The sequence below is a fragment of the Leopardus geoffroyi genome, chromosome A2, assembly GCF_018350155.1.
Source record: "Leopardus geoffroyi isolate Oge1 chromosome A2, O.geoffroyi_Oge1_pat1.0, whole genome shotgun sequence".
In the NCBI taxonomy this organism is placed as follows: domain Eukaryota; kingdom Metazoa; phylum Chordata; class Mammalia; order Carnivora; family Felidae; genus Leopardus; species Leopardus geoffroyi.
In genome coordinates, this window is record NC_059331.1 from 102,331,482 (window position 1) to 102,346,660 (window position 15,179).

At 44.6% G+C, this 15,179-nt stretch overlaps 1 protein-coding gene across 2 annotated transcripts in view; it reads left to right on the forward strand.

Moving 5' to 3' along the window:
• The first annotated feature begins 10,228 nt into the window (after positions 1-10,228).
• Positions 10,229-15,179, forward strand: part of NXPH1 (neurexophilin 1) — a 296,661-nt gene continuing 291,710 nt past the window's right edge. The window contains exons 1-2 of one of the 2 annotated variants that reach the window (XM_045494916.1): positions 10,229-12,218; positions 13,090-13,253. In XM_045494916.1, the coding sequence (XP_045350872.1) occupies positions 13,200-13,253 (54 nt within the window). In that variant the 5' untranslated portion in view covers positions 10,229-12,218; positions 13,090-13,199. Of the gene's footprint in view, positions 12,219-12,656; positions 13,254-15,179 lie in introns of those variants that run through there. The other variant, XM_045494917.1, reaches the window with a different exon arrangement.

Below are 15,179 nucleotides of genomic sequence, written 5' to 3' on the forward strand. Positions count from 1 at the left end.
AGAGAATTAAAGAACTACAATTTCACTGAAAAACAAATTCAGCAAAACCTCATCAATTCTGAGTGAAGAGATTGCAAAACAGCTTTGCATTAGGTTTTGAGTGGGTCTGTATTTTTATCCAGCAAGCAACTTTGAAGGAAACAGGAAAGGGCTAGATTCTAGAGTCAGAAATTTAGATTCCAGCATTCTGGCATAAACTTGGACAGGTCAACCTCTTTAAGAATATTTTATCATAGTCTTATAAAAAGTATCCTACCCACATCCTATGGCTCTTGAGAGAATCAAAGATGATAATGTCTGATGAATGAAACAACTGTAGTATAAAGTCCTTTTCATCTATGCCTTCATCCCTTCATCATTTATTCATTCTATCATATAATCATCTTTCATTAAATATCCTCATGTATGGTGATATTTTGTTTCTCATCTGATTTTTCATTGGTTCTAAAAGTGTTATTTGATGGATAGAATAAACAGAAAACTAAAAATGCTAAGCTTGGTCTAAGATAGTTTTTTTTAAAACATCGAGTGTATATAAAAGTACAGTTTTTGAATCTAATAGATCATGTAAGAGAGGCCATGATGTTGAGGTATATATGATAAGCCTAAAATCTAGAGTAACTACACATTAAAAAAAAGAGCACCAAAAGTTGAGATTAGGATTCTTCCTTGGTTAGTTTCTGAGAGGAGAAAAGCCCTTGGATTACATGAGGAATTTCCAGACAAGGATTACTACAATTAAAATGACAGGTACAAATAATAAATGTCCTCTTTTCAGGAAATGGTCAATAAACTGTCTTAACTAAAGCAGAGGGCTATATGAGAAAATACTAAAAGATACATTTTGGGTAGGACCATTTCTTGAAGATTCTTAAAGTTTAAAGTGAGAGTAGAAATTTGACATATAATTGAAATTATAATCAGGCAGAAGAGCTAGAAAAAGGGGTAGCGAATGGGTAAATATTAATCCATCATGTATTTTCAAATACTATAGGCGCAGAATTGTATAAAAGCACTGACGGGGTTTTGCAGATGGAAAAGGAGATGTTGATTCTCTCTATTAAGACCTTTCAAAGTAGTTAGGAAGACGATTTAAACATAATACAAAGTATCATTGAGGGCAAAATATGATAAAATGCCAACATGAGTAAACTGGTACTCATGGATAGTATAGAGACTCAGGTAGAAGGAAATTAAAAGATATGAAAGAACATCCTGAAAGACGGGTCTGTACTGTGTACACACTCTTGCTTTGTACATTTCTTTCTTGAATCTGCTCTATTCAGCTTCCCCCATATCCGCCCACTGAAACTCCTCTTGTTAAGGTCACCAAAGACTTCCTTATTTCTAAATTCAGTTGGCATTTCCAATTTTACCTGACTTAACAAAGTGTTTGATTGGGTTGCCTTCTCCTCCTTCTTGGCTCCCTCCTACATTGGTGAGTACTTCTTGTCAGTCTGGTTTTCTGGCTCCACCCCACTCCTGACCTCTTAACAATGAAGTGCTTAAGGCCTCTTTTCTTCATCTACACTGATTCTCTTGATAATCCCATGTATTCACATATCTTTTATGTGCTGCTAATATCTAAGTAATATCCAATTTTATATTTTCATCCCAAACATTTCTTCTGAATTCCTGACTCCTAAGATTAATGTATTACATGGATATCTAGTATACATCTCAAGCTTAGCACATTAACATGTCTCAGACTCAGCTTTTGATTTCTCCTCTCCCTCTGCCTATCTTCTTCTTTCACAGTCTTCCTAATATTAATCTGGGTACTCAGGGCAAAAACCTTAGAGAGAGCAGTGTCTCTCACATTCTACATTGACTGTATCAGCAAGTTATGTCATCTCCCTTCAAAATACATCCAGAATTGGTTCACACCTCATCACTTCTATCACAATCCATGTCACCAAACCATCACTGCCTCTTGCTTGGATTATTCCACTAATTCCTAACTATTCTTTTCCCACTTCAGGCTGCTTTTGGTGTGGTAGCAGAATAATGCTGTTAAAAGGTGAGTCAGATATGTCACTCTTTTGCTCAGTGTAAGGGCTTCCTGTAGGTGCTTAAGAAGCCAAGTCCTTCCAATGCCCTTCAGATGCTACTTGTCTTCCACTTATGACCTTATCTCTTTGCTGTCTCTTCCTGCTCTCTTTTCCTCAGGCACACTGGCGTTCTTGTTGTTCCTAATACATGAGGTGTACTCCTGTCTCTGCTTTTTTCACTTGTCATTCCTTCTGCCTAGATAGTTTTTACTCCAAATAGCCATATGGTTCATTCTGTTACCTCTTTCACTCTTTACTGAATTGTCATCTCCTCATGAGGCTTTGACCTTAACTGCTACCACAAGTGGTTCAGATGTCATTCTGTGAGATAGGGTTTTTACATTCCAATCCACCACTTTCTAAGGTAAGGTTTCTCAAAGTGCATTCTTCTGACAGTGTTTATCTGAATCACCTGGATGGTTATTAAAATGCTTCCTTGTCAACATCAAAGCTTAGGCTAATAAATTGTAATAGAAAGTGGGGACCTGGTGATGTGCATTTTATTTTAGTAAACCATCTAGGTGAAAACTAAGCAAACTAAGGTTTGGAAACTACTGTCTTAGGGTACCCTAGATAGATAGTAGCTCAAGGAATGCTTGGGGATGGGGCAGAGGAAGAAAGGTGGCATAGAAAAGGCTATAGGTATGGTTCCAGTGTTCTACACCCTATTTCACCAGAGAAGCTTTATGTTTCATTTTGCTTGTCATGTTTCTGAGTGAGGACTCTCTTGAAGAAATAGTTTCTTGGAAAAAAATATGCAAAAATAGCCCTGTTAATGGATATGGAAAGATAAGGGGTGTGTGTGCACAATGTAATAGGGCAAATACATTATTTATGAAATAATCTGGAGGTAGTATAAGGAATTGATCCATGTGGCAGGCAACTATTTATTGAGTATCTACTATGAGCTGGAAGTACACAGGTGAATAAGACATGGTGCACACCATTAGGTACTCACAGTAAAGAGGTTAGCTGGGGAAGACTACAGCCAGGGAAACCAACTGGAAAGTAGCTGGCCAGATATGCGATGATAGAGACACGGTCTACAGTGGCAAGCGGGCGGACAACATGGATACTCTGAAGGGTGACCTGACAAGGCGGTGTGCCCAACTGGTCTGTGAGATACGTACAAAACGATGAGAGCTAATTCTTTTCAGTGTGCAGAGAAAATGTGGGTGCCACTGATAAATTAGGTTAGCTGTGACTAGGGACATGTGTCTCTGTTGGGGGGGCGGGGGTGTTGGGAGTATCGGTGAGTTCATTCTTGAACATTGTGTGTCAGACATTTGAATGAAGATGCCCTCCGGTAGCTGAAGATATTGGAGTGCAGTTTAGGTCAAAGGGGAGGACCTGAAAGAGAATACTGACAGCCTGGGGAAAGTTGGTGGGAATAGCCAGCACTGGAAACAAGAAGGAACTGCCAAAGACAGGACAAAAACTCAGAAAGGATGGTTTTGCGGAAAATTGATGACATGAAAATTGAAAAAGGCCATTGATTCCAGTGCTATGTAGGCTACAGGTTACCTTAGGGTCCTATTAATGGAGGGAGGGAGACACAATTCAGGGGCGTTTAGTGAGGTCTCAGAGATCATGAATGAAGAACCATTGGTGTCTATCCTGTCAGGAGATTAACTGTGACAGGAAAAAGTGCTAGACTTTTTCCTTGACCAAAGGTCTCCCAGTTCTACTTTCTGCCAAAAAGATTCATTCAGAAGCCCAGACCATAAGGCCTAGTGTCCTGTTTTTCTATGGGTTAACCCCATTTACCAGGTCCAGAATTGGTAGTATTATGATGATGGTGTTTATGTTCTTTTCTTGAACCCTCCTCTCTCCATCCCCTGCCCTCTTTCACCTGGTCCCAAAAACAGAGTGGATAAGGCCTCTGTCCACTCCTTCATCCTCCTCTCCTGCCTCCTGGCCCCCGCTTGACTGCATACTTCACATCTATCAGTTATAAGATCCTTAGAGCTGCCAACACACAACTGTATGTCTCAACTTGGGGCCTCTGCACCTTCTTTCCTTTGTTTCTGATCAGAATAAATTTTGGGGTAAGATAGTAATAAGAGGTGAAACAACAGAAATGTGAGATAGGATTTGGGGTATACCTGTGCAGGATGAAGCTAGAATTTAGGGACATCTGGGGACTTTTTAGTACCAAGGCTCAGTTGGCTCTGGAAGTGAGGGCAGTTAATAAATCAGTCCCTGAGTGATTTATTAACCATGCATTAATACCCATGAAGGCTAGGTTATTCATTCCGCCCCTGATTCTGAGAAGAGTCTCTGAGTGTGCTTTGGGTGAAGCATCTTACGTCTTCTGGCCTAAGCCTCCCACACTGGTCTTCCTTTTGCTCATTTTATTGCACTGAGCTTTGCCTCAAAACCTTCTCCAATTATGCACTGTTTGCGTACTTCACAGAGGAAGACTTGTTATTCCAGAATCTCTGGTATGCTTTCTTGCAAGAGGTGCACTAGGCTGTTTTCTGGGCACTGTATTTTCTAAGTGTGGCTCAACATTCAACTTAATCCAGTCTAAGGTAAGGCAAGGAGTACAAAACTGAATGACATAGTCCAGTAGAAAAGACAAATGTATAAACAGCATGATGTAATTGATTTAGTAATATGTTTTAGTGCACAAATCTCTGAGAAAAGTTGGGAGGATGGGAGGTGATCTCTGAGCAGAGGTTTATAGGAATATTAAGAGTTCATCTAGAGGTTGGGTTGAGAGGATTCAAAGCAAAGGAAAAAAGGTGCAGAGGCCCCAAGTTGAGACATACAGTTGTGTGTTGGCAGCTCTAAGGATCTTATAACTGATGGATGTGAAGTATGCAGTCAAGCAGGGGCCAGGAGGCAGGAGAGGAGGATGAAGGAGTGGACAGAGGCAAGCTCAAAGCAGTGTTCTGTGCCTCACTAAGGAATTTGACTTGCTTCTGTAAGCAGTGGGAAGCCCTGAAGAGATTTAAACAAGCGTGTGATATGCACACATTTTTGTTTTAGTTCTGTCATCTGGGTGGCATGAGGAGGATATATGTTTGGAGGTAGACGCTGAAAAGAGGGAGGTCAGTTAGAAGACCATTGTTGTAGACCAGATGACTGACAATATGAGCCTCAGTCAGTAGCAGAACAGAGAAGAGAGGAGATATAATTAGGTGAAAAGTTGAGAGGTATTAGTAATTTTACTTTTGATGTGTAGGAAAAAAAGAAGGCTTAAGGGAATCTGATACCTTTATTTTCCAGTATACTAATGGTGTCAACTAATTAGTCAACTTTGGATGCAAAACAAATAACACCAATATTTTGATAGTTAAATAATAAACATTTATTGCTCACTTTTGGATTTGTGGGACTACAAGTCAGCTTTGGTGGCTGTAGTCCAGATCACAGGTCAGGTTCCAGTCTGTTCCATGTGGTTTTTCATTTTAGGACCCACACTGAAGGATTCAGTTTCTACCTGGTGTGTGCTGTTTTCCTGTTGGCTAGAGGAACAAGTTGCAAACATATTATACCTCTTGGAGACTCTGATTAGGATTGAAAAGAATCCTAAAGAAGGATTTCCTAGGAAGGAAGGAGAAGAAGGAAGGAAGGAGGAAGGAAGGAAGGAAGGAAGGAAGGAAGGAAGGAAGGAAGGGAAGTAGGAAGGGAGAAGGAAAGAAAGAGAGAGAGGGAGAGAGATAAGAAAGAAAAGAAAGAAGGAAGAAGGAAGGAAAGAAAGGAAAGAAAGAAAGAAAGAAAAATTTTGCATATATGGGGAGGAAGACTCTCCCATTCCACTGTGAGGTCACTTAGCAAAGGGCATGGGCTTAATCCTATTACAAGTAGAGAACTCCAGAATCTGTCACACCAGCCAACAGAATATGTGTGTAATGTAATGGTATATAATGTATTCAGTTTTAGACATATTAATTCTAAGGGTCTCTGGGACATCTAAGTGGACGTACAGACAACCAGATAGGTGGGTCAAGAAAAATACGAGGGCTAGATTTATGAACTAGTTGGTCATTGGGTGGGAGTAGTAAATAAACCCATGGAAATAGATAGGATTGCCTGGTCAAAGTGAAAACAGAAAGAGTTACTGATGGAGCCCTGAAAAGTGCCAGTGTTTAGTGTATGCAGATGAGCATGTAGATGATCTGAGAAGGAATGGTTAGAGGATTAGCTGAAAGATCTGAAGAGAGAATGGAGATACTGAACCGGAAATAGAGAAGAGAATTACAAAAGGAGGGAGAGAATGAATGGTCCAGGGACTCTCAGGTTTATTTTAAGAGATGGAAAACTGGAGTGTGAGGAAGTAGACCTTCTTATCTCACCTGACAAGTTTCCTTTCAAAACTAAATTGCAAATAGTAGATGCTCACAGAATCACTAGGAAAACAGTGGAATAACATAAATAAAACCTAGGACATGGTTCCTGGCATGTGCCTAGCACTCCCTAAATGGGTAGTCATTATTATCCTATTGAAAGCTGTAGACCTTTGAGAAACTACCCCACCCCCAGTTTAAAACACAAAATTTGATGTTACACCATTTTGCTTTGAGTTTTATCAAAAGCATCTTATTATTAGAGCTAGAAGCAGCAGAAAAATGTAAGAGTATGTGATTTTTATGGCATCGCCCTTGAAGTTAATTATGGTGAAACTCTGGTGTAGCTGTTTTCATTAATTTGATGGTAAAAAGGGAAATTGAGGGGGTTGTTGCCTCCCTGTTATATCTCCTTTTTTAAAAGATGTCTAATCCAAGATATTCTTATCACAATGATATTTGGTTGGAGCAGCTTTGCTCCCTGCCTGTATAAGTCATATTGTTTTAAGTTCTGTTTTCATATTGCCCAATCAGGATAAAAGCTGGAAAGACATGTGTTTCAAAATAGCCATGTACTTTAGATTATAGAAATGAAATATGCATTTGCAGACTTGTTTCAGTGTTCAGGTAACCACAGGGCTTGCAGCCTTTGTCCTCATAATTTCTTCCATCTCTGTGTGGTTCAGAGCCCCAGTGTTCTTTCTGGCTCAAAGCATATACTGTGTTTCACGTTGTTAACAGGACATTGGTTATCAAGTTCTTTGTCTTTAATGATTTTGTTTTAGGGAACTGTCAGTTAATAATCCCTGGAGGGGCTCCATGAAGAATTTTTGTAACTAGATTATAATGCAAAGGTTTGCTTAGTCACAGTATTTTTAAAAATTTTAGTTATGATTTTTGGGCGATGACCCCAATCTTCCCATCTTTTATATTCAACTACCTTTTTAATGCTGACTTTCTTCAATTTCTCTTATTGTATTCATTCTCTTTTTAAAGTTTGTGAGTATAATTAAAACTACCCTACCTTTGAGAACCCTCTGTTCTCACCTAGCAGAATAAATGAAATATGGATACAAAGACTGAGCATATAAATTACCTCTAAAAAAGAAAATGCCTTCCACATAAAGCTTTTTGATTCTCTTTAATTTTTTTTTTTTTATTTCAGAGCTTGACGGTTATTTTTTCTCTCTAGTCCAGTGATCTTGTTATTAAAGCATTCTTGTAAAGGTAATTTAGCACACATGCCTCATAGTTATTAACCAAGTTCTACTACATTCAAATACCAAATCACTTTGTAAATGATACTTCTTTCCTTCCACTAGCAAAATAGCTTGGGGCGTGGAAGGGCCAGGGAGTTTCTTAGTTGTCCAGAGTGATATTTTAAAATTCTACAAAAGTTAGTAGAAATGGTTTTTGGTTCTTTTAAACAAATAATGATAAGTCTAATAGAGATGCCATTTTGATTGCACATTGTTATAAATCAATGACATTAAAAACATGCAGAACAATTTATTTGAAAAAAATGATGTAATTAATACAATAACATCAACCTTTGACTTAGAAAAAACATTATGAGAATGGGTACAGAAGAAATGCACAAAAAAGCTCTCACACAAACCCACTTGCCTAAAATCTTTGCAATGCACTGAAGAGAATATATTCTTTTAAATTGTTAATATTTTTGAAAATCATAATGCTGTATACAGTTGTTATTTGTGAAGTAGGTTTTTAAAACCAGAGATGACTTTACATTTCTTTAATCATACAAAAATAGAATAAACACATTTTACACATCATCTAATCCTACTTCTTTATTATATAGGAGAGGGTATTGAGGCCAGAGGAATCTTCAGGCATTTGCCCAAGGTCATCAACATGCAAATACCAGGTTATACTGAGGTCAAGGCAGAAGGATAATGCATGCTTTGTAAGTGTTTTGGCACTGTTAGGGAAAAAAATAGATACAATGCGGTTACTATGTACAAAGCGATATAATTTGGCCTGAAGCTTAAGCAAGACCACAGCTGGGTGCTTCATAACAACAGTTTTCTGGTTTTATTTGGATTTTGGGTAAATGATGATATTTATGCATTTTAAGACAGGTTCATTTTAGGACAGAGTTTTGTAGAACTCAAAGTTAATGTCTTTCTTTTCCCCAGCTGCAAGATAATTCAAACTTTCAACTCCTGCCCTTTCTTTCCCCCTCAGAAAAAGAGCCATACAGTTAAACCAAACCAAATCAACCAAAACAACAAATTACAGTTAGTTAACAGAATAATCAGTGTATCTCCGGTGAATTCTAATTTTAATTTCTTCTGGTTTTCATTTTCAGGAAAAATTTTTTAATATCACTGCTTCTTTTCTGTTAGCTCATTTTAATTATTTTAAAAGATATATTTCTTGGAGAAGAATATATATTATTACTTTATACTATTCATTTCAGATTGAATCAAGTAGACTTGGGGAAAAGCAGAAGACAGAGGACTTGGTTTTACCATGGTTATCATTCATGCTGAGTTCATGTGTGTATTAAATTGCCTCACACACAAAACTGTGAGAGTGATTTCTGAAAGGATTCTCAACATAAACTTTTCAGAGTAAAATCTGAAAAAATTGGCACAAATACTATACTCTTTAAGGATAATCACACTTTTGTTCTATCTAGGGCTGATTGTAGATGTATTCTAAGAGTGCATTTTAGAGTAAGGTAATCCTTTAAACAGAAGAATGTATGCAAATCATGTCCTTATCATTTTTACTTCTTTTTAAAGCAAATGATTAGGAGAGAAGGAGGGTGAATGAGCCATCCTTGTCTCCTATTGCCTCCCCATCCCCCGAATATTATGCCATTAAAATTGGAGAGGTTTAGCAGAAACAAAAAATAAGTTTTACTTGGCTTAGTGTCCTTTTATAATTGAGTACTACAGGAAATGAAGATTCTAGCAAAGATACAAAAAATGACAATCCACTGCTGTTTCATATCTCAGGCCAAGTGTCTCATAGGATCCGGTAAGAGTTGAATGTCTGGGCAGAAGGTCTCAGGTCATTACCATAAAAAGCTCTTTGGCTCCCTCTGTCACAGAACAAAGTGTCAGACCAGTTCCCATTACTAGGTGCCTGTGGTGCTTTTCTTAAATAATCAGTCCCATTCAGACAGAGATTTTAAGGTCCTTGATCGTCTATTTCATAAGCAGTAATTTTGAAGGCTAAATGGCACTAGAGGCCGAATGTTTTTGAAGTAAGGTTTGAAAAAGAACTAGGTATATCCCAAAGCTGGCCTGATTCTTTATCGCTTTTCCCAAAGGTCATATTCCAAGTTCAGCTCTGACAGCACTGTACCTGGGCATCGAGGGAGAGGCAGACAACATTCACTCCAGTCCCACCTCCAGCTTGGGAACTTACGTACAAGTGGGGATGAATTTTAGGGTGGCCTCTTGAATCCTGGAGGGTGGAGACAGACAAAGCTTCAGCCTCAGATATGGGTGCCCTAAAGTTTATTTTTCTTCTTTAAACTTTTTAAGAACATGAAAAACCAGGTAAATGAAGACAGCCAAGTTAACATTGCAACTATGCTATATATAAATGTGCATGTTTTCCAAAGTGCATTTTTGGAGTCCCACTTAGAAAATGTGCTTCACTGCCTTACTCTGCATATGCCCCAATGAATTCCAAGAGGTCACGGCTGCAGAGTACAACTTTTGAGATTAGAAGAGTTTGCTCTTTAAATAGCTATTTTTAGCTGGAAAGGAAAGTGTAGGCCTCAAAGTGCCTGGCAGTATGTCCTCCAGTGGGGATCTAAATTGGAGGTCTGATTCCAGAGGAAGGTCTCAATGGGGCTCTTTCTGCCTTTGCTGCAGAAAAGGGCGGTTCTGCTGATTGGCAGTGTTAGGGGCTGGGGGTGGGGGGGGGGTGGGGTTAGCAGCTTCTCCAGGGGAACTCAACCTGTAGTCCTCCAGGACCTATTGTGTCTTGGCCCCCAACCAGCTGGAAAGGGTGGAACATGAGATGTCCAATAGCCACCCTGGAAGAAAGGACTCCCCAAGACTCATTAAACAATCACGATTCTATTTTGATGGCATCAACTAGAGGTCCTGAGAAAAATTTCAGCCCAACTCTTACAGATGGATGATTATGGAGCCTTCACTGTGCAGAGGGCATCATTCCAGGTCAAGCTCTGGTGAAGCAGGGCTGGGAGAGGTAACCAGGGAAGTGGGGGGAAGAAGAGTGCTTTTTGCCTTGCTCACACTTGTGGACCGAGTCTGGGCACCGTGAGGAGGTGCTGGCGGCCTGGCCAGCAGTAGAAGGGCCTGGTCCTGGGATTTCACCCCGGGTATGGGCGACGCTGGCCTGAGGGTTGCGCGCTGGAGAGAGTGAAGGGAAGAAGAAAAGGGCAAGGTTTGAGAGGAAATGGCGGGGTGAGGTAAAGACAGAGAAATACAGAGATGGAGAGAGTCAGAAATCCTGAAAGAGACAGAGAAAGGTAGAAAGATGCGGCCGAAGGACAGGCACAGAGCACAAGAAAGAGAAAGGAGATAAAAAGACGATACCGAAAAGAGAGACAGCAAGGGAGAAAGGGAGAAAGACAGCGAAAGTCAGAGCGAAGAGGCCGAGAGTGGGAGACGCTGGTTGGTAGGAGGTGTCAGGAACGAGGGAGGTGGCGAAGGCTCAAGGCATCCACCGGAGTCCCCCCTCCACCCCATTCCTCCTCTCACTCGCCCAGCCCTCGGCGAGGAGTCGAACGAGAAAGGTCGCCCAGTCCTCTCAGCTGTCGCGCGCTGAATGGCTGGCGGTCCGCAGCGCCCCCGCATCGCGCCCCGCAGCCACAGGTCTGTGGCACCCCGTGTCGGCGCCCGAGGCGGGCTGGGGGGCCCTGCACCCGCCTGCTCCCGTTCCTGCCCTACGCACCGCCCCACCACGCTCCCGGTTACTCCTCTGGCTGTCGCAGTTCTCCTCACGCCCCCCCGGGGACTGGGCGCTGGGGCCACCAGAGACACCGTAGGAGCCACTTCTCCCTGCGAGTCCGGCCCTCCGAGAGCCTGGGAGCGGGATCTATTTACTCGGGGTATTAATTAGTCTCTGAGGAATCGTTGACCCACTCGCCAGTGTAATTGCCAGTGTCGGGAAGGTAGGCGCCGCGAGCTGCGGACCTACGGAGAAAGAACGGCTTCGTCGGCGCCCCGAACCCCAGCGCGCTCCAGAGCGTCCCCCAGTGGCCGGGCAGGACCGTGCACGGGGCCTGCGACTCGGCTCTGGAGTGGTTCCTTGGCTTCCCAGTGTCGCGGTAGACGTGCAGCTACTCGGTGCGCCGGGAGCCTTCAGGTCTTGCCACCTCACCCCTCCCTCAGAAACTCGGACCGTTTGCGCCCGCCGTGTGGCTCTTTTCTTCCGAAAGGCCAGTGTTCCTCTCTCGAGTTCAAGTCCAGTCTCCTCCCCTTAAGTCATTGCCACCATCCTTCGGCAGCTTGGGAAGGCAAGGAGCCCCGGGCTGTGTGTCCCAGAGCCTGCGCTGGCAGTCCCAGTCTGTCCGGCACATTCGCTTCTCCCTCCCTCTCTCACTCCCTCCCTTTCTCTCTTCCTCTCTTTTCTCCTCTGCTTCCCCCTCCCTCTCTTGCCTCTTAAGTTTCCTGCACCGTGAATCAAACTGTGCCGAGCCTAGGCTCCCACGGAACCAAGCCTGAGCGCCACCCGGGCACTGAGACGCGGACTCCGCCGAGGCTGAACGAGGCAGCGGGACCGGTCCGCGCCTGAGCATGGAGATGAAGCGCCAGGGAGGGCATGTCCGGGGCGCCGGAGACGCCAGGCCCGAGTAGCTCCTCCATGGAGCCTGCCCAGAGCGGTCCCTGCTCGCCGAATTCGCCCCCAGTCCTGTGCGGTACGTACACTTCGCCTCCACAGTCCCGGAGAGGGTATTTTGGGGCGGGATGGTGGGACACCAAAGAGGGGCGGCGGGCAGGCCACTGGTTGGGGGACAGAGTGCGCCTGGCGGGTGACCTCACAGACCGGGGCAGGCTCCCACTCTAGAAGTTAGCGATTGACTGTGTTCCTTGGCTCGAAATAAAAAAGTAGTGGCAAAGATGTGCTTGTATGCGCGTGTATCTCTCTTTGTGCAGGGGGCTCGAATGGGTAAACTGAGCCCGGCTTTACTGTATGCAAATTGCATTCCTTTTCCCCACCCCCACTCCACCGAACGGGTGAAGATACCCAGCACCTAATCCTGGTCAGCTCTACCTACCCCTTCCTCTTTCCGTGCCCCCCCCCCCCCCCCCGCCCCAGTCTCTCTAGCTCGCTTTCTCTCTCTCTTTCTCTCTCCATCTCTCTGCTGGTGTGTACGTGTGTGAGCCCTGCCAGGGCTGGCGAAGAACCAGCCGCCGCCTTTAAGTCCGAGCCGCCTGGCCATCAAACACTAGGGCAGGTCTCGCTGCCAAAGACGTTTGGGCTCCGAACCAGCTTGCACGCGGCTCTGTGAGCCCCGCCACCTCCTGTCTCCACCGCCGGGGAACACGCACCCGAGGAGCGCAGGGCGCAAGGAGCCCTTCATCCTCCTACCCTCCTGCCCGCCTGCCTGCGGACCGCGCGCTCGCTGCTTTCAGGCGCTGGATTTACTTGCTTTTCAATTTTTCCTGCCCCTACCCACTTCGGGTGTTTGGTCCACCCCTCCCTTCCACGACCCCCTTTCCCCGCTTGGTTGCCAAGCCTAACCTTGCCCGCGTGGTCATGGGATGTCTAATTTCATTTGTATCTAGGCTGCTGAGAGCGCTCCTTGCTCTGTAAAGTGGATGTCAGGTGGATCTATGTTTTTGAAGGAACAAAGACTCAGCGAAAGCACCGCCGAGGAAGTTTGAGACGCGGGAGGATGCAGGCTGCGTGCTGGTACGTGCTTCTCCTCCTGCAGCCCACCGTCTACTTGGTAAGTCGCTGCGGATCCGGCGCCCCCGCAATCCCACCCTGGTCGCGAGGCCAGACACCCAGGGGCGCGCGGGAGGAGGGTGAGACTGCCAGTTCAGCGAGAGCAGCGTTCCTAGCGACCGTGTTGGAACAACTTTGGCAAGCTGGTGTCTGGATCCCTGCGGGATTTTCCGGGGTTCCCACCCTCATTTCTTGCTCCGGTCCTCCCTCTCCTGTGCGTGATTCCGAACATGGTATAGGGTGCCCTAGACCCCCAGAAACCGAGGAGATAGTGGGACGGGATGCTTTATGGGGAGACAGGACAGAGAGAAAGGGTGTAAGACATGGAACTCTCATTAGTTCATCCACAGAGTTTAAACGAAAGGAAATGGAGGTAGAGAGTGCGGAGCACGAATCTGCCCAGGTCTGTGACTTTGAAAGTGAATCCACCCACCTAGTCCCCCAGTTTGGAGATATGGCACGTAAAGAAGTACAGGTAACTTTGTTCGACTCGTAGGGTTCACACAGGACAAGTTAATCAGATAGGAGCACCACAAGCGATCAGATCAGAAAGAGTTAAGTCAGGGGTGCCCTGGCAAAACAAGTAGTGGCTCTCTTCCCTAGCTCTCCTTTCCACCAAATAACTGAACCCCAGTTCCAGCGCCGATCCCCTTACTAGGGAATGGCGGACCTTGTGGTCAGGAAGGGAATACTAAACAGAGCCAGCCGCTGCCGTGTCTTTCTGGAATGGAGTTTCGGGGGTCCGGATTTTGCACACAGTTGGAACTGGGGTGGAGGTGAATTGGTAGAGGTGGGCACCGCGTGGAGCCAAGACGGAGGGAGCAGTTTCTCCTATCTGGCTACAGGGAGGGCCAGGGACACTCGCACCCTGCTGGTAAAGTTGTGCTCTGTGCACCGACTCCCCATAGCTTATTTCACAAGAGCACACAGAGGGCTCAGTGAGTTCTGACTAGGGGCGAGGAGCGCTGGGGCGGCCTGAGCTCTCCGACGGGGCTGGATAAACGGGATGGGGCGGGGGATGGGGGGTCGGTGCGGTCCCTCAGTCCCAAGGGTTTCAGAACCCACAAGCTTGGGAGCAAAAGTGTTGCTAACCTGAGAACATTTCCCAGCTGTTGCCCCGGTGCATGTGATTGAGGGGCTGCTAGTTGTGTGAACTCTGTGTATGTTAATGAGTGTGTATGTATACGCGTGTGTGAATATGTATGTGGGGCGTGTGCATTCCACGGGTTTCAGCTTCAATCCAAGAACCCTCAGTGTTGCCTGTCTTTGCATCTTTATCGCCTATCACAGCCGTGGACGCCAGAGGGCGCTGCGCGTCAGTGTCCTCGCCTACAGGACACCTTGGGGTAAACAGGTGAAAGCCAGGGCAGCCAATCCAAAAGAACAGCCTTTCTGACTCTGTCACCGAAGTCTGTGCTTTCCTAGACTGGAACGCAGACAGAATGCAAAAATTGTCCTTCCCATTTACCATCTTCAATCATTCTTGCCCCCACCTGTGTCCAGTCAACCCACTGACATTGAGAGCCCAAAGACCGAGGGCAGAAAGTTTGACCAGAGAAAATAGAGAAATTGTTTATTGAAAGAAGGGAGGGACGGCAAAATGAAAGCTACAGAGGAGGGATATTAACGATTCCCTTGACCATGGAAAACCTTCTGCCCCTTTCCTCTGCATACCTTTACGCATGACCTGAACCTCAGGACTGTTCTTATTGTCCTTGGACTGTGCTCACATACACGGCAAAGGCTCCCAACCGTGGTGCAGTTTATTGCTTGGAGCAAGTATTTCGATAGTCTGTGAAATAATCTATCAAAAGCAGAAGTGAAATCAATACGTTGTGTTAAATTTTAAATGTGTTTGTTGGCAGTTAAACCGTTTTCCACTCATTACAACAACAGTGCTGGATTTATTCTAATGCGCTGCGTTCTC